The 18,924-nt window shown below is 46.5% G+C and overlaps 1 protein-coding gene across 1 annotated transcript; it reads right to left on the reverse strand.

Moving 5' to 3' along the window:
• Window positions 1-13,164: 13,164 nt before the first annotated feature.
• LOC122931303 (olfactory receptor 52D1-like) lies at window positions 13,165-14,121 on the reverse strand. Its single transcript, XM_044285369.1, has one exon. It carries the CDS (start codon window positions 14,119-14,121, stop codon window positions 13,165-13,167), a length of 957 nt encoding a protein of 318 aa, XP_044141304.1.
• Between the last annotated feature and the right edge of the window lie 4,803 nt (window positions 14,122-18,924).

The following is an 18,924-nucleotide window of genomic DNA, read 5'->3' on the forward strand; positions in this document are numbered from 1 at the left end:
AGAAAAGTGTTAGCTGGATCAGTGGGTACATTGAGAAAGGCGGAGGTATATAAAAGAAAGCGAGGATGTATCTGTAACCATGCAGCTTACCATGCAAAAAGATAAACCTACCCTGGTCATCTATATAGGATTCTATGAGGGTAAAGTCCACAGAATTATGAATCAGAACTGAGACGCCCCTAGAGGAACTACTAAAAGTGGAGTGATAAGATTGAGAGTACCATCCCGTTGTCAGGCGGAACACGGTTTCTTTAGAAAGATGAGTTTCTACCATGCAAATAATTGCTGGAAGGTATCTCTTTAATGCATCCATGATAGCTTGTCTTTTGAACCTTTCCCCAAGCCCTCTGATATTCCAAGTTACAATTCTAGTGGACATCCTTCACTGCAGCGGAAAGAAGACACCAAACAAAACAAAACAAAAAAAAAAAAAAAACACAACCCCATACCTGCAAGGTGGGTTCCCCCCTCCCCCCTCCCCTGGTCCGCCCGATCTGGTCAGTGAACCTCTAACCTCCGGCCATTCTCCCTTACCCTAACCCCACCTCCCCTCCATGATGGTGTTACACAATTTCATATGCCCATTTGCTCCATCCAATCTAGCACTTGTTGTGGTTTTTCAAAAAATTGGGAAGTCCCATTATGAATCACTCTTAGTTTCGCTGGATACTGTAGAGAATATTTAATGTCCTTAGACGCCAAGCGTTTCTTTATCTCTATAAAGTTTCTTCTTTTTTCCTGAGTCTGCCGAGCAAAATCTGGAAAAAAGAGCAGTTTGGTGCCCTGATATTCAATAGGTGTGCACTCTCTTGCTCTTCTCAATATCATATCTCTATCGGCAGACAGTCATAGTTTCATTAAAATTGCTCGCGGCGGCCTCCCTGGAATAGGTTTCCCTCCTGGTATTCGGTGGGCTCTTTCTATTTGAAACGTAGAGGAAAAATAATCACTACCAAGATTGTTCAAAACCACATCTTTAAGTAGTTCCTCTAGCTGTCGGCCTTCAACTCCTTCTGGAAAACCAATTATATGAACATTATTTCGCCTTGCCCTGTTTTCCAGATCCTCCAGCTTATTTTGTAGTGATTGATTTTCTGAGGCTAGCAGCGCGGTTTTAGATTTTAACATATCTTTATCAGTTTGCAAAGAGTCAACTGTTTTTTCAACATTATGGACTCAGTCCAGCAACATACTTACTTGTTCTTTTCTGTGCGGTGAATGCAGTCCACTTGCCTGCTGGAAAATTGATATCCAATAACCATGTAATCTACCTCCAGCCACATACCTACTTGTTCTTTCATGTACACTGAATGCATAATTTTTGGGGTCTGCAGTACACTGGCCTGCTGGAAAATTAATATCCAACGACCCTGTAATCTACCTCCAGCCATATAGTTACTTGTAGAGTTGAGCGAACACCTGGATGTTCGGGTTCGAGAAGTTCGGCCGAACTTCCCGGAAATGTTCGGGTTCGGGATCCGAACCCGATCCGAACTTCGTCCCGAACCCGAACCCCATTGAAGTCAATGGGGACCCGAACTTTTCGGTACTAAAAAGGCTGTAAAACAGCCCAGGAAAGGGCTAGAAGGCTGCAAAAGGCAGCAACATGTAGGTAAATACCCTGCAAACAAATGTGGATAGGGAAATGAATTAAAATTAAAATTAAATAAATAAAAATTAACCAAAATCAATTGGAGAGAGGTTCCATAGCAGAGAATCTGGCTTCCCGTCACCCACCACTGGAACAGTCCATTCTCAGATATTTAGGCCCCGGCACCCAGGCAGAGGAGAGAGGTCCCGTAACAGACAATCAGGCTTCACGTCAGCCACCAGTGCAACAGTCCATTGGCATATATTTAGGCCCAGCACCCAGGCAGAGGAGAGAGGTCCCGTAACAGAGAATCAGTCTTCATATCATAGCAGAGAATCAGGCTTCACGTCACCCACCACTGTAAGAGTCCATTTTCATAAATTTAGGCCCAGCACCCAGGCAGAGGAGAGAGGTCCCATAACAGAGAATCTGGCTTCATGTCAGCAGAGAATCAGTCTTCATATCATAGCAGAGAATCAGGCTTCACGTCAGCCACCAATGCAACAGTCCATTGTCAGATATTTAGGCCCAGCACCCAGGCAGAGGAGAGAGGTCCCGTAACAGACAATCAGGCTTCACGTCAGCCACCAGTGCAACAGTCCATTGGCATATATTTAGGCCCAGCACCCAGGCAGAGATAGAGAGGTCCCGTAACAGACAATCTGGCTTCATGTCAGCAGAGAATCAGTCTGCATGTCATAGCAGAGAATCAGGCTACACGTCAGCCACCACTGCAACAGTCCATTTTCATAAATTTAGGCCAAGCACCCAGGCAGAGGAGAGAGGTCCCGTAACAGACAATCTGGCTTCATGTCAGCAGAGAATCAGTCTTCATATCATAGCAGAGAATCAGGCTTCACGTCAGCCACCACTGCAACAGTCCATTTTCATAAATTTAGGCCAAGCACCCAGGCAGAGGAGAGAGGTCCCGTAACAGACAATCTGGCTTCATGTCAGCAGAGAATCAGTCTTCATATCATAGCAGAGAATCAGGCTTCACGTCAGCCACCACTGCAACAGTCCATTTTCATAAATTTAGGCCAAGCACCCAGGCAGAGGAGAGAGGTCCCGTAACAGACAATCTGGCTTCATGTCAGCAGAGAATCAGTCTTCATATCATAGCAGAGAATCAGGCTTCTCGTCAGCCACCAATGCAACAGTCCATTGTCAGATATTTAGGCCCAGCACCCAGGAAGAGGAGAGAGGTCCCGTAACAGACAATCAGGCTTCACGTCAGCCACCAGTGCAACAGTCCATTGGCATATATTTAGGCCCAGCACCCAGGCAGAGGAGAGAGGTCCCGTAACAGACAATCTGGCTTCATGTCAGCAGAGAATCAGTCTTCATATCATAGCAGAGAATCAGGCTTCACGTCAGCAGAGAATTAGTCTGCATGTCATAGCAGAGAATGAGGCTTCACGTCAGCCACCAGTGCAACAGTCCATTGGCATATATTTAGGCCCAGCACCCAGGCAGAGGAGAGAGGTCCCGTAAAAGAGAATCTGGCTTCATGTCAGCAGAGAATTAGTCTGCATGTCATAGCAGAGAATCAGGCTTCACGTCACCCAACATTGGAACAGTCCATTGGCATATATTTAGGCCCCGGCACCCAGACAGAGGAGAGGTTCATTCAAATTTGGGTAGCCTCGCAATATAATGGTAAAATGAAAATAAAAATAGGATTGAATGAGGAAGTGCCCTGGAGTCCAATAATATATGGTTAAGGGGAGGTAGTTAATGTCTAATCTGGACAAGGGACGGACAGGTCCTGTGGGATCCATGCCTGGTTCATTTTTATGAACGTCAGCTTGTCCACATTGGCTGTAGACAGGCGGCTGCGTTTGTCTGTAATGACGCCTCCTGCCGTGCTGAATACACGTTCAGACAAAACGCTGGCTGCCGGGCAGGCCAGCACCTCCAAGGCATAAAAGGCTAGCTCTGGCCACGTGGACAATTTAGAGACCCAGTAGTTGAATGGGGCCGAACCATCAGTCAGTACGTGGAGGGGTGTGCACACGTACTGTTCCACCATGTTAGTGAAATGTTGCCTCCTGCTAACACGTTGCGTATCAGGTGGTGGTGCAGTTAGCTTTTCCACATCTTTTCCACATCTCTGCCATGCTAACCCTGCCCTCAGAGGAGCTGGCCGTGACACAGCTGCCTTGGCGACCTCTTGCTCCTCCTCTGCCTTGGCCTTGGGCTTCCACTTGTTCCCCTGTGACATTTGGGAATTCTCTCAGTAGCGCGTCTACCAACATGCGCTTGTACTCGCGCATCTTTCTATCACGCTCCAGTGCAGGAAGTAAGGTGGGCACATTGTCTTTGTAGCGTGGATCCAGCAGGGTGGCAACCCAGTAGTCCGCACACGTTAAAATGTGGGCAACACTGCTGTCGTTTCGCAGGCACTGCAGCATGTAGTCGCTCATGTGTGCCAGGCTGCCCAGGGGTAAGGACAAGCTGTCCTCTGTGGGAGGCATATCGTCATCGTCCTTCCTTTCCCCCCAGCCACGCACCAGTGATGGATCGAGCTGCGTTGGGTGCCACCCCGCTATGACCATGCTTCATCCTCATCCTCCTCCACCTCCTCCTCATCCTCGTCCTCCTCGTACTCCAGTAGTGGGCCCTGGCTGGCCACATTTGTACCTGGCCTCTGCTGTTGCAAAAAACCTCCCTCTGAGTCACTTCGAAGAGACTGGCCTGAAAGTGCTAAAAATGACCCCTCTTCCTCCTCCTCCTCCTCCTGGGCCACCTCCTCTTCCATCATCGCCCTAAGTGTTTTCTCAAGGAGACATAGAAGTGGTATTGTAACGCTGATAACGGCGTCATCGCCACTGGCCATGTTGGTGGAGTACTTGAAACAGCGCAACAGGGCACACAGGTATCGCATGGAGGCCCAGTCATTGGTGGTGAAGTGGTGCTGTTCTGTAGTGCGACTGACCCGTGCGTGCTGCAGCTGAAACTCCACTATGGCCTGCTGCTGCTCGCACAGTCTGTCCAGCATGTGCAAGGTGGAGTTCCACCTGGTGGGCACGTCGCATATGAGGCGGTGAGCGGGAAGGCCGAAGTTATGCTGTAGTGCAGACAGGCGAGCAGCGGCAGGATGTGAATGCCGGAAGCGCGCACAGACGGCCCGCACTTTATGCAGCAGCTCTGACATGTCGGGGTAGTTGTGAATGAACTTCTGCACCACCAAATTCAGCACATGCGCCAAGCAAGGGATGTGCGTCAAACCGGCTAGTCCCAGAGCTGCAACGAGATTTCGCCCCCTAATTATCACACACCACCAGGCCGGGCTTGAGGCTCACCGGCAGCAACCACTCGTCGGTCTGTTGTTCTATACCCTGCCACAACTCCTGTGCGGTGTGGGGCCTGTCCCCCAAACATATGAGTTTCAGAATGGCCTGCTGACGTTTACCCCGGGCTGTGCTGAAGTTGGTGGTGAAGGTGTGTGGCTGACTGGATGAGCAGGTGGAAGAAGAGGAGGAGGAAGCCGAGTAGGAGGAGGTGGCAACAGGAGGCAAAGAATGTTGCCCTGTGATCCTTGGCGGCGGAAGGACGTGCGCCAAACAGCTCTCCGCCTGGGGCCCAGCTGCCACTACATTTACCCAGTGTGCAGTTAGGGAGATATAGCGTCCCTGGCCGTGCTTACTGGTCCACGTATCTGTGGTTAGGTGGACCTTGCCACAGATGGCGTTGCGCAGTGCACACTTGATTTTATCGGATACTTGGTTGTGCAGGGAAGGCACGGCTCTCTTGGAGAAGTAGTGGCGGCTGGGAACAACATACTGTGGGACAGCAAGCGACATGAGCTGTTTGAAGCTGTCTGTGTCCACCAGCCTAAATGACAGCATTTCATAGGCCAGTAGTTTAGAAATGCTGGCATTCAGGGCCAGGGATCGAGGGTGGCTAGGTGGGAATTTACGCTTTCTCTCAAATGTTTGTGAGATGGAGAGCTGAACGCTGCCGTGTGACATGGTTGAGATGCTTGGTGACGGAGGTGGTGGTGGTGTTGGTGGTACATATCCTGTTTGCTGGGCGGCAGGTGCCAACGTTCCTCCAGAGGCGGAGGAAGAGGCCGAAACGGCAGCAGCAGAAGAGGCCGAGGCGGCAGCAGCAGAAGAGGTAGCAGGGGGAGCCTGAGTGACTTCCTTGGTTTTAAGGTGTTTACTCCACTGCAGTTCATGCTTTGCATGCAGGTGCCCGGTCATGCAGGTTGTGCTCAGGTTCAGAACGTTGATGCCTCGCTTCAGGCTCTGATGGCACAGCGTGCAAACCACTCGGGTCTTGTCGTCAGCACATTGTTTGAAGAAGTGCCATGCCAGGGAACTCCTTGAAGCTGCCTTTGGGGTGCTCGGTCCCAGGTGGCGGCGGTCAGTAGCAGGCGGAGTCTCTTGGCGGCGGGTGTTCTGCTTTTGCCCACTGCTCCCTCTTTTGCTACGCTGTTGGCTCGGTCTCACCACTGCCTCTTCCTCCGAACTGTGAAAGTCAGTGGCACGACCTTCATTCCATGTGGGGTCTAGGACCTCATCGTCCCCTGCATCGTCTTCCACCCAGTCTTGATCCCTGACCTCCTGTTCAGTCTGCACACTGCAGAAAGACGCAGCAGTTGGCACCTGTGTTTCGTCATCATCAGAGACATGCTGAGGTGGTATTCCCATGTCCTCATCATCAGGAAACATAAGTGGTTGTGCGTCAGTGCATTCTATGTCTTTCACCGCTGGGGATGGGCTAGGTGGATGCCCTTGGGAAACCCTGCCAGCAGAGTCTTCAAACAGCATAAGAGACTGCTGCATAACTTGAGGCTCAGACAGTTTCCATGGTATGCATGGGGGTGATGTGACAGACTGATGGGCTTGGTTTTCAGGCGCCATCTGTGCGCTTTCTGCAGAAGACTGGGTGGGAGATAATGTGAACGTGCTGGATCCACTGTCGGCCACCCAATTGACTAATGCCTGTACCTGCTCAGGCCTTACCATCCTTAGAACAGCATTGGGCCCCACCAAATATCGCTGTAAATTCTGGCGGCTACTGGGACCTGAGGTAGTTGGTTCACTAGGACGTGTGGATGTGGCAGAACGGCCACGTTCTCTCCCAGCACCAGAGGGTCCACTAACACCACCACGACCATGTCCACGTCCGCGTCCCTTACTAGATGTTTTCCTCATTATTATTGTTCACCACAACAACAAAAATATTATTTGGCCCAATGTATTGTATTCAAATTCAGCGGGATATAAATTTGAGGCCTAGTATTTAGGCGCTGAGTGACCGGTATAGATTTACTGACAGAATTAGACTTGGAAATGCACAGTAGCGTGTGTGTGAAGTTATTCTGAATGACCCTATGTGCACCTTGAATATTATATACCCTTTTAGGGATAGATTTCAAATAGCTCTGATATAGCAGAAACCACTAAATTATGAAATTGCTAAATTGGGAATTGTATTTCAACCCAGAACAAAATGTGCTTTGACGGACACTAAATAACTTGCCCAGCCAGAACAGTACAGCGGTAACGACAGATTTAGCGGGATATAAATTTGAGGCCTAGTATTTAGGCGCTGGGTGACCGGTATAGATTTACTGACAGAATTAGACTGGGATATGGCCAAAAAATAACCACACTATTGCTGGTTAAATGCACTTGGTGTGACAGCTTGACCAACCACACTACTGAGGGTTAAATGCACTTGGTGACGGGCGCAGCTTGCCCCTGATGTAGTATATGGCCAAAAAATGAACAGACTATTGCTGGTTAAATGCACTTGGTGTGACAGCTTCACCCTGATGTAGGCTTTAGCCAAAAAACAACCACACCATTGAGGGTTAAATGCACTTGGTCGCAGCTTGTGCTGGCGCACCACAAGACACAAAATGGCCGCCGATCAACCCAGAAAAAAGTGACTGACAGACGGTCTGGGCAGCCTAAAAACAGTGAGCAATTGAGTATCAGCAGCTCAATGATCCACAGCTGCAGATCGATCAATAATCAAGTCCTTTGGAGGAGTTAATCTGCCTAATCTCGCCCTTACTGTCGCTGCCGCAACCTCTCCCTACGCTAATCAGAGCAGAGTGATGGGCGGCGCTATGTGACTCCAGCTTAAATAGAGGCTGGGTCACATGGTGCTCTGGCCAATCACAGCCATGCCAATAGTAGGCATGGCTGTGACGGCCTCTTGGGGCAAGTCGTATGACCCTTGTTGATTGGCTGCTTTGCAGCCTTTCAAAAAGCGCCAAGAAAGCGTCAAAAAGCGCCAAGAAAGCGACGAACACCGAACCCGAACCCAGACTTTTACGAAAATGTCCGGGTTCGGGTCCGTGTCACGGACACCCCAAAATTCGGTACGAACCCGAACTATACAGTTCGAGTTCGCTCATCCCTAGTTACTTGTTCTTTTCTGTCCGGTGAATGAATAATTGTTGGGGCCTCGGAGGAACACCAGTGACAACCACGTGTTATTGAAGTTCAACTATTACCATTAGTTTTTTTTCAAGCGGGGGGATTTCGTTAGCCATGTATTTAATTAAATTTTATATTTTTAGTTCTTTTAAACATATGTATTTGACCTGTAATTGTACTGGCCTGCAGTAAAATTGATATCCATTGATCCAGCCACATAATCACTTGATCTTTTTTGTCCGGTAAATGCCTAATGTTTGGGACCTGTAGTCCAGTTGCCTACAGTAAAATTTTTATCAATTGCCCGCATAATGTACCTCGAGCCACATAATCACTTAATGTTTTCTGTCCTGTGATTGTCAAATTTTTAAGGACCGTACTCCCATGGCCTAAAATAAAAAAAAAATAGGCTCCAACAGGGCACATTTCAGAGAATTTTCCTTTAAGACGCATAAAAATGTCTCCTTCTCCATCATTTTGTAGCCACATAGTCTACCTCTCTGGTAAAACTAATTATTGATGTTTGTGATCGTTGTCTAGAAATTCAATCCTTTTCTCAATCTAAGTTGTCTTGCAGACTGCAGTGTTTTTTCTCCAGGATTTTCCTGTTTTTTTGCTGCCTTTTTGCATCCCCCAACTTTATAAAACAGAATGAAAAGGTTTCACTCACCTCACAGATCTCCTACCAAATAGCAGGAGACCCCTGGACTGTAAATCACTGGCTGAGGCTGGCCACCACTATAGCCAGTGATTAGTGGAGTGTGTAGTAGTAGTGGTCACTATGTAGCGGTAGTGGAAGTGACAGTAGGGGATTAGCAGCAAAGAACAGCAGCTGTGATAGAAGCAACCATACAGTGTGAAACATGACGGTAGGCAGCCAGACTGCCTCAGTGGCATGATGGGGCACTATCAGCGAGAGCAGATCTATTTATCGGCCTTAGTCAGAGGAGTGTAATATTTTGGACACTGGTGGAAGACAACTTGGTCCGTCTGGGTGTCACCACGTCCCGTGAGGCGCTGAAAACGCCTCAGGAACAGGGTATGCGCCAGAGGAAGTACAGATTCCTGGTAGGACTAAACCTGGGCATTGAGGCAGTAGATATCTTTTTGCTTATTTCCCCCAGCCTGGCACTTGAAAGAATTTCCCCATCATGTGAGTGCTGCTTGTGGCAGCAGAGACGGTGGGAGGTGCGTGACTCTGTGGGGTTAGAGAAGAGCCTCAGACAAGAGGGCAGCAGTCATCTGTCCGCCCGAAAACTGTGGCAAGTTAAGTACACAGTGTTTCCTGGTAATAAAGAAGTTTAGCCTCCCTTTTGGCAGGAGGAAAACATCCCCATTTTGCTTTTATAGAGAGAGTCTAAAAGAATGGCTATCCATTGATCATGAAACTGCTTGTTATCAATGATACATCTATCTTTATGTAAGCAAGCAAGCATACAGGTCACCATTCTGGCCTGCCTTCACAAGGACCCAATTCTTTCTGGATCTGTCCCCCACTGAGATGATTGGGTTTCCTGTCCTGTGTCTTTGTCATCATTAACATCCTCCTGCTCCTCAACCATCGACTCCTCCACTCCCTACATTGGCAGCTCCTCATCCTTCTCCATGGGACTTTATCTTTGTGAGTCCACAACATCTACATGGTAGATGTGTTAGATTTTCGTCTTCTGCTGCTGTCCCTTGCATGAGTGTGAGCATATGTTCTAAGATAAATATCAGAGGGATGAGATCATTCATGCCACCTGCAGTTGTCCCTACTGACAAATGTTGTGCCTCTTTGAAGGCCTTCAGCACCTACAGGCATCTCGGATGAGCTGTCACTGCCTGACCTGGAAACAAAACATGCTCATGTTGGTCTGGTACATGACAAAATCATTCAGCTCTTTACGCTGCTCTCACAGACACTTGAGCTTGTGCAGAGTGGAAGTCCAGAGAGTTAGAACATTATGGATTAAGTGGTGTAACAGCAGACCGTTCTGTCCCTGCAAGTCCAGGAGGTCTTCTTGCCACATAAGAATGGCTGAAATGTGAGGACAGCCCCCTGGACATTGCCAGCACTTTCCGTAAGCTACTTTTAAAAAAAGCACTGCACAACTAAGTTTATGACATGTGGCATATGGGGAGCATGTGTTATTTTCTCCAAATGCAGAGCAGCCACAATGGTTACTGACCACCTTCCCCAGTTGCAGTTGGCGAAAAGACAGCAGCGGGATACTTGCTACCTGATGCACTTTAGCAAGTGATTGGCTGTTTGGCTACTCCCGACCAGGCTGATCAGCATGGCAACACTTCACTTTACATATGTGACAGGAGGGGGGGGAGTGGGAGCGATGCTGTGCCTTGCTGCTGTGGACAGGAAGAAGTGGAGAAGGTGGATTAGTAGCTGTTGTGGAAACCAGACCGACACAAATGTGGCCGTATCAGTAGGTCCTCCTGGTCTTGTTGCTGCAGTGATGCCTTGCCACTATAAACTTTTACCATAAAAGACATATACTGCCCATGCTCATAACAGCTGCACCAGGTGTCCACTATGGAATCCATTTAGTTCCACAGTGAGAATTGCAAGAAGCCACCCACATTCTCAATCAAGTACAATTTAGGGATGGCTTTTTGGGAGAAATAATGCTGCCAAGGAATCTTCCAGCAAGGCTGAGAGCATGCTACCAGCTTCCTAAAGGCAGCAGACTCTACTAAGTGGTATGGCAGAGACTGCACTGTCAGCAACTTGGCGATGTGGGATGTGCACCAGCAGATTGCTAGGTGTGCAGAGTTGTTGCCTAGCCACACAGTCTGTTATTCATAGCTGGCGATGGAGCCAAGGAGAAGTATTTTGAGTGAGAGAAGCAGAAGTGATGATGAGGATGCCAAGGACTACACGTGGATGTGGCCTGGTCCCTACAAAGAAGACCGGGAGAAAGAAGACATTCTTGTTGCACTAGTTGTCAGCCACTTCAATTTCCCCACAGAGACCGGAGATAACGCTTCATGTACAAAATAGAGCTGTGGTACTTATGCCTGAATCCCGATCCGGCTCCCAGGTCTTGTCCAACACACAATCATCATCATAGCGCCCACCCTCCCCAGCACTTTCATTAGACTGTGATATATATTCTCTCCTCCTGACTCCCTGTTTTGTATTTGCCCAGAGTACCATTGTTACTGCTACCACTGCCCCTACCACCACTGGGGCTACAGCTGCTACTGAATGATGTTGGGCTGCTCGGGCACCGCACTGCCTGCTGCCCCCATGAATGGCTCATCCAGGCTGTCTGAAAGCATAAGAGCCAATCAGGGCAAGCCCCCAAATCCTCTCAGGGTCATGTGACTATCCTTCTTCTTCCTCCTCCATGCTTTTGCCCACCAACGTAGACAGTAAAATGCTCCAAAGCCAATCAGAAAAGTTTTGGATTCTTTTGTCAGATTTTTTTGTGAAATTAGCAAAAAATCTGGTTAATTTAGAATCGATTCACTCATCTTTAGAATGCCCCTTAATTATGTGCTTTTATAACCAACTGTCTTCCCCAGTGGTGATTTGTCATAATGAAGGGTGTGAATAGTAACGCAGTCCATGATCACTGTGATTTATTGCTGATATACAAGGGGGTGAATACTTTTTATAGACATTAATATACATCACATTCTTATTTAAATGCACTAGATGCGGAGGATTCACAATTTGATGCTCTTGTATAAACCCAGCACCAAAGAGGACAAGGATAGGCCATCAATACCTGATCGGTGGAGGTCCAACTCTTAGCACCCCTGATGATAAATGAAGTGAAAGGGTTGCAGAGTTTCTGGGAGTGCTGCAGCCTCTTCATTGTTACATGGGTCTGTCTATTTGCACACTGTCTACTTAGTACTAGTAACAGCACAAGGAATTGCAGAACCAACCTGTCCACTTCAATGGTAAATGGCATGCAGATAGACAGCCCTATGTAAACAAGAGGCCATCAATATCTCTTTTCTTGGAACACCATCAACAATTTTCAAAGGACAGAAATAATTTTAATCAGCAGGGTCAACCCTAATAGTCAGTATGCCTAGTTAAATAGTATAATAATTGAACCAAGGATCTCCAAGGTTCTTCTGTTTTTCTGTGGCTAATCCCAATATAGATTAAAGTGTGAGTGTCCCTATGAAATAACATTCTTAAAAAAAAGTTCACTCGAAAAAAAATAAAAATAAAATGTATATACAGTACAGACCAAAAGTTTGGACACACCTTCTCATTTAAAAAGTTTTCTTTATTTTCATGACTATGAAAATGGTAGATTCACACTGAAGACATCAAAACTATGAATTAACACATGTGGAATTATATACATAACAAAAAAGTGTGAAACAACTGAAAATATGTCATATTCTAGGTTCTTCAAAGTAGCCACCTTTTGCTTTGATTACTGCTTTGCACACTCTTGGCATTCTCTTGATGAGCTTCAAGAGGTAGTCACCTGAAATGGTCTTCCAACAGTCTTGAAGGAGTTCCCAGAGATGCTTAGCACTTGTTGGCCCTTTTGCCGTCACTCTGGGTCCAGCTCACCCCAAACCTTCTCGATTGGGTTCAGCTCCGGTGACTGTGGAGGCCAGGTCATCTGGCGCAGCACCCCATCACTCTCCTTCATGGTGAAATAGCCCTTACTTTCAAAGTTTTCCCAATTTTTCAGACTGACTGACCTTCATTTCTTAAAGTAATGATGGCCACTCGTTTTTCTTTACTTAGCTGCTTTTTTCTTGCCATAATACAAATTCTAACAGTCTATTCAGTAGGACTATCAGCTGTGTATCCATCTGACTTCTCCTCAACGCAACTGATGGTCCCAACCCCATTTATAAGGCAAGAAATCCCACTTATTAAACCTGACAGGCACACCTGTGAAGTGAAGACCATTTCAGGTGACTACCTCTTGAAGCTTATCAAGAGAATGCCAAGAGTGTGCAAAGCAGTAATCAAAGCAAAAGGTGGCTACTTTGAAGAACCTAGAATATGACATATTTTCAGTTGTTTCACACTTTTTTGTTATGTATATAATTCCACATGTGTTAATTCATAGTTTTGATGCCTTCAGTGTAAAAATATAAAATTTTCATAGTCATGAAAATAAAGAAAACTCTTTAAATGAGAAGGTGTGTCCAAACTTTTGGTCTGCACTGTATATATAAATCCCATTATTATTGATATCTAGTAAATTCTCTACGAAGCATTGACATCACCTGATATCTGATCTCCCTTGTCCTCACTCCGTAGATGATTGGGTTCATCATTGGTGGGAAAAGGACATAGAGATTGGCCACCAGGATGTGAACCTGAAGAGTAACGTATTTATAGCCAACTCTATGGGCAATGAATGAAAAGAAGGCCGGAGTGTAGAAGAGGATGATGACACAGACATGAGACACACATGTATTGAAGGCTTTGAGACGAGCTTCTGAGGATCGGAGTCTTAGAACTGCCCTGATAATCACAATATATGAAATTATTATGAGGATTAAATCTATACCAGAAGAACAACCTGCTATGACAAGTCCATACACAACATTGACTAGTTTATCGGCAGTAGCCAGCCTGGCCATGGACATGTCCTCACAATACGTGTGCTCTATTACAATGCTGCCTTCATACGGTAATCTGTAAAGTAGGAAAACAAATGGTGTAATAAAACAAACATTTCTACAAAGGGCAACAGCAATGACCTTCTTTATGAAGGATGTGGTAAGGGTTGATGTGTAAGTTAAAGGGCGGCAAATGGCATAGAATCGATCATAGGCCATGATCACTAAGATTGCAGATTCCATTACAAAGTTGAAATGAATGGAGAAGGTTTGGACAAGACAACCATTAAAGGAGATTGTGTGAGAGTTAAACCAGAAGATGCTGAGAGTCTTGGGTACGGTGGTGGAGCTCAGGAGGATGTCACAGGCGGCCAACATCATCAGGAATACGTACATGGGCTGCTGGAGAGTCTTGTTTGTTCCAATCACCAAAATCAAGGTAGAGTTTCCAAGAAGAGACATGACATACATGATAGAGAATGGGATGGAGAGCAGGAGATGAGATTCCTCCAGGCCAGGGATTCCAATGAGAAAGAAGTAGTCCGGATGAAAAGTGCTCATGTTTGACAGTTCCATGTGAAATGTTATCTTTCTGGTGTCCTGTAAATGAAGAGCATGCTAAGTGTCTTCTGGATATTAAAGGGGTGTTCCGGTTATTTTAAGTTATCCCCTATCCACTACCTTTGGGACCTCCACCGATCAGGAGAACGGGAGCACTGTACCTCCTGAAGCCCCCCTGAAATGAACGGAGCAGTCGATCAGGCATGTGTGCTGCCGCTCCATTCATTTCTATGTAAATTCTGAAGATAATGGAGCTCTGTACTCAGCTATCTCCAGAACTCCCATGGTAACGTGACTTGATACTCCGTTCATTTCAGAAGTGCTGCAAGGGGTACAGATTCTTATAATTGTTAGGTGTCCCAGTGGTAGGACCCCCACCGGTCTAATAAGTATCCCCTATCCCCTTTAAGGGTCTGTTCACATGACATCTGCCATTTGGAAGTATATGACACAGAATCCTGGGTCAAGGCTGACTCTTGGATTTCTGATGCAGATTTGCACTTCAGGCACATGCAGATTAGTAGACATGGGGCTTATTTGTTTTTTTATGTGAATTTCAAAACCATAAAGAAAAAAGAAAAATCTGGGTCAATGTGGATTCATATTCATAACAATCGGATGCGGATTTGGCACAGATTGAGGCAAAGAATATCAGCCAAAAACCACATAAACTGTTAGAGAACATCCTCTAATTGTATGCTCTACACTTACAATAAGAGTTCTAACCTTTAAAGGGGCCCTGTCCCCTGGATTTCACTTACTGAGCTATTAACATCACCACATCAGTCTCCACAATTTACATTAAATTTACTAGTATTACTGCCTTGTGTCTTTTCATTTGTCTAGAAAATAGCTTTTAATCATATGGTAATTACTTCGATAAGGAACCCAAGGGGCTGTCCCTCCGGCCGTTGGAGCCCTGCCGCGCCCATTATCTCAGAGCCCAGCACCGCCTCACTGCTAATTTATTCACTGCTTATCGCTGACGTAATGTGCTTGTTTTGCCCGAACCCTCGCGCATTTACTGTTTCGAGCAAAGCTGGCGCATGCAAACTTTGTTCTGTAAAGGCCGATGCCAGGACACCACGCGGGCGCTGACATGTGTATCCACGGCGCATATGCGAGATTTTGGGCGCAACAAACACATTACGCCGGTGATGAGCAGTGAATAAATTAGCAGTGGGGCAGTGCTGGGCTCCGAGATAATGGGCGCGGCTGGGCTCCAACGGCCGCAGGGACAAAGGGCTGTAATACTAGTATATTTTAATGTGGAGACTGATGTGGTTAATAGCTCAGTAAGTGAAATCCAGGTGACAGTGTCCCTTTAACTTGAATGGGACAAATTCAAGGACAATGTTAATATAAAGTCTGAATGAGGCAGGATAGAAGAAGAATGTTCTCCATCGTTGGGGCTCAGGGAGAAATAGAACATTAAACCAGCCACAAATATCAAAACTTCCGGAAAATCTGGTATCTAGGCTCACCTGTTACTGAAGAAGTCCAGACACCAAGGATGAACATTGAGAAGAACGTTTAAGAGTCAAAGTGGAGAATGGGCCACCTCTGTGACGACCACTGTGGAGATGTCAGAAATTATCATGGGGTGATATTTACAACTGGGAACAGAATTCAGGGAAAATCAACAAGGAATATATATATATATATATTTTTCTTCTCCTCCCCCAAAAATAAAGAAAACACAAGCTATATTCACTTATACAGATATATATATATATATATATATATATATATATATATATTGCCATTGGCAACAATGGGATCAGGGAGGCACATTAAGAACCCATAGAGAGGGTAACTTATTCCTAAAAGTATGAGGTGTCTTATTACTATAACCAGGAGGCAGGATGTGGTATTAGGGCCAGTGTAGGCAGCTTACAACAGTGGACAAAACAGTCAAAACTTCCAATCCTAACAAAGTGGAGGCAGGCAGGAGATGGCTCATTCATGAAGTCAGGAAGCAAAAGGCTACACCAGAGCAGACGAGGACAAACAAAAACAGAGGAGCGAATATCCAAGCCTTCCGATCTCGACAGTGGTGAAGTGGAGGCGACGGAGAGAGGAACAGAAACCCAGACGTTTCCAGGTCCAGGAAGCACCAGCTCGAAGGAAGGGCACCTCCACTAGATGCCTCCAGCAGCACGGCGGGACCTCAGCAGTACCTTCGGTATCCATGTCACGGCTGAGGACGGGGAAAATCCTCAGCCGTGCGATGCCACATGATGTAAGGCTGCTCGGCCAGGACCACAGGATTAGGGAGCAAGTCACCTCCTAAAGCGTCCCTAACCTGACCCTAACTCCTAGCTGCATGGGCCGACCTTTAAGGTAGGAGGACCCATGCTCAGGAACCTCGAAGCCCTAACTCACCCTCCAACCGGTCCCTGGACTAGGAGTCAGGGTAAGACAACCTGTTCCTTCTGGATACGGAGGAACAGGAGTCTCACTGGCCAAGCTTCATGGAAGGGAGAACAAATACAACCTATGGCAATGGCAGGAACTTGCCACAAACATAACACTCACCTGCCACAGACAACAAAGCCTGGAACCCATGTGGAAGTACTGCCCACAGACAACAGGACTCAGCACACAACACACGGGAACCCAGGACCATAGGTGCAATAAAGAAACATAAAACCAAACACATCTTCAAGACACCAAACAACATTATTATTTTGCTATGACCAGAAGGATGGCCCCCACTGGCAGTTGGTAAGTAACCAGGAGGATGTCTCCAGCAAGCATGGCTGAAGCACCCTCTCTGGCTACTGCCTTCAACTGAGGCTTTATAGGGCCAAGAGGCCACACCCAACAGTCAGACACACCCCGTGACTCACACACACAGAAAGGGAGTTAACCCTTCCAATACCACAGAAGGGAAAACACAACTTAAAGGGGAAGTGTCCAAACAACGAACACACTGTGGCTGTTGCCGCAGGCAATGACATGGGTGGCAACCGTGTCCTGGGAGTCAGCCCGAAGGCCGGGACACTGCCACCACATGTACACAATACAACCAAACGTTGCCATGGACAGCCACAGTGAAGGAAAGATGTCAGTGCACACCAAACACAAAACAGAGTGCACACAGACATACAAAAGTGCATACAAACACGCACACAACTCCAAGGGGACCGCACACATAGCTGTTGTCCGCGGCAACCGCACTTGAGGCTAACCACATTATGCCTCCAGCTGCGGTTGACACTACAACCCAAACCGCGGGCAACTGTATGCGGCTCCCAAGGAGTCACGGCCATAAACATGGTCGTGACAATCCAAGGCAGCAGCGGCTCCGCTACATGCGGATGTCGAGATTCAGCGCAGCAAGGTGGGAGGAGAGGGAGGAGGGTGACGTAACTCCTCCCTACATCCTTGGGTCCACCATCGACGTCCCATCCGAACAAGGAATATTTAAGACCAGAACTAGACCCCAACCTTGATTATACCAACTGGAGTGAAACCTCTCCAAAAGACTACCACTTTGAGAATACTGAATGATCATCGCCAGATTTTCAAAGGCAAATTATCTATTCCATCGTACAGAACAGATGTGTCCATCCTTACCTTTCCATGATACAAATGTAATACATTACGAATAAAACCCTCACCAGGCTGCAAATCACATCTCTAACCTGTGGTGGTCACATACAGACACATATCGCATAGACATCCCCCAACAAGGTATTGCAAAATCATGTCTTTTTTCAAACTGGTCAACTCGATCCACTTATCTGGGTTGGTCCGAGAGGAGAGGTAAGGAAGGACATATGTTTAATGTCTGATCATCCATTTTTGGTTGGTGACATCAGAATGTATTGCATATGTTTATGACCAGAATGATCAATAGTGGAGGACCAGTAAACACTCATATAACCCACTCACATGTTGGAGACTTGTACCCCCTCCTGAAGACATCAATTCACCATTTGCTCATCACACTCAGTCCATAAAACCACTGGTCATGGAGAAATGAGACTAGGGCAGAAAACAACACCTTTGCCCCTGGGTAAGAAAAGCCTAACTGCTGCCGACTAGAGTCTTTATAAAAAAATATATATTAGGACCACATTATTCTCTCCAAGCAGCAATACCTCCTTGCTTTGATAGCAACCATCCCCCCAACACACATCTCTAAACAAACTTAACATCCTTCCACCTCTTGTACCGCCCTGGTACTTCCCAAATAACCTGCTGTGTAGTCAAATTTACCAAATAATGTCATAGCCATGGTTAAGCCCAAAAATAATAACAGATTAAAACATAATGTAGCAGAGTTAACAGTCACACTTTACCTCTTTGTGCCCCACTCAATAATACCACCCACTTAGTATAATTTGAACAGAAATAATTCCCCAGTAATAATACTCCTTCACAGCATACATTATAAGTGCCATCCACTTAGTTAAAGCACCCGATAGTGCCTTCAGTAAAGTGGTGCCCCCATTTAGTAAAAGTGCCCACTTAGTGCCACCTATTAGATGAAAGTGCCCACTTAGTGCTCCCACACAGAAATAATAATAGTTATGATCCTCAACACACTACGACTGGCTCTTTAGTGCCTACACCATAGCAGTAGTGCCCACGTAGTGCCATCTATTAAGTGCATCCACACTGTAATAATGCCTATAAGTAAGACCCAATACAGTAAAATTAATACTTAACCACATTTCCATGATGAAAGGAGCCACTCAGAGGACAGGCCTCTTCTGGCCAGTGCTGTCAGTGGTACGGTGCATGTAAGTGTGATGATTATGTCAGACTGCTATATGTTTCTATTGTCTTGTAGGCTATCGAAAGTGA

This window comes from Bufo gargarizans, chromosome 3 (assembly GCF_014858855.1).
Source record: "Bufo gargarizans isolate SCDJY-AF-19 chromosome 3, ASM1485885v1, whole genome shotgun sequence".
NCBI lineage: Eukaryota > Metazoa > Chordata > Amphibia > Anura > Bufonidae > Bufo > Bufo gargarizans.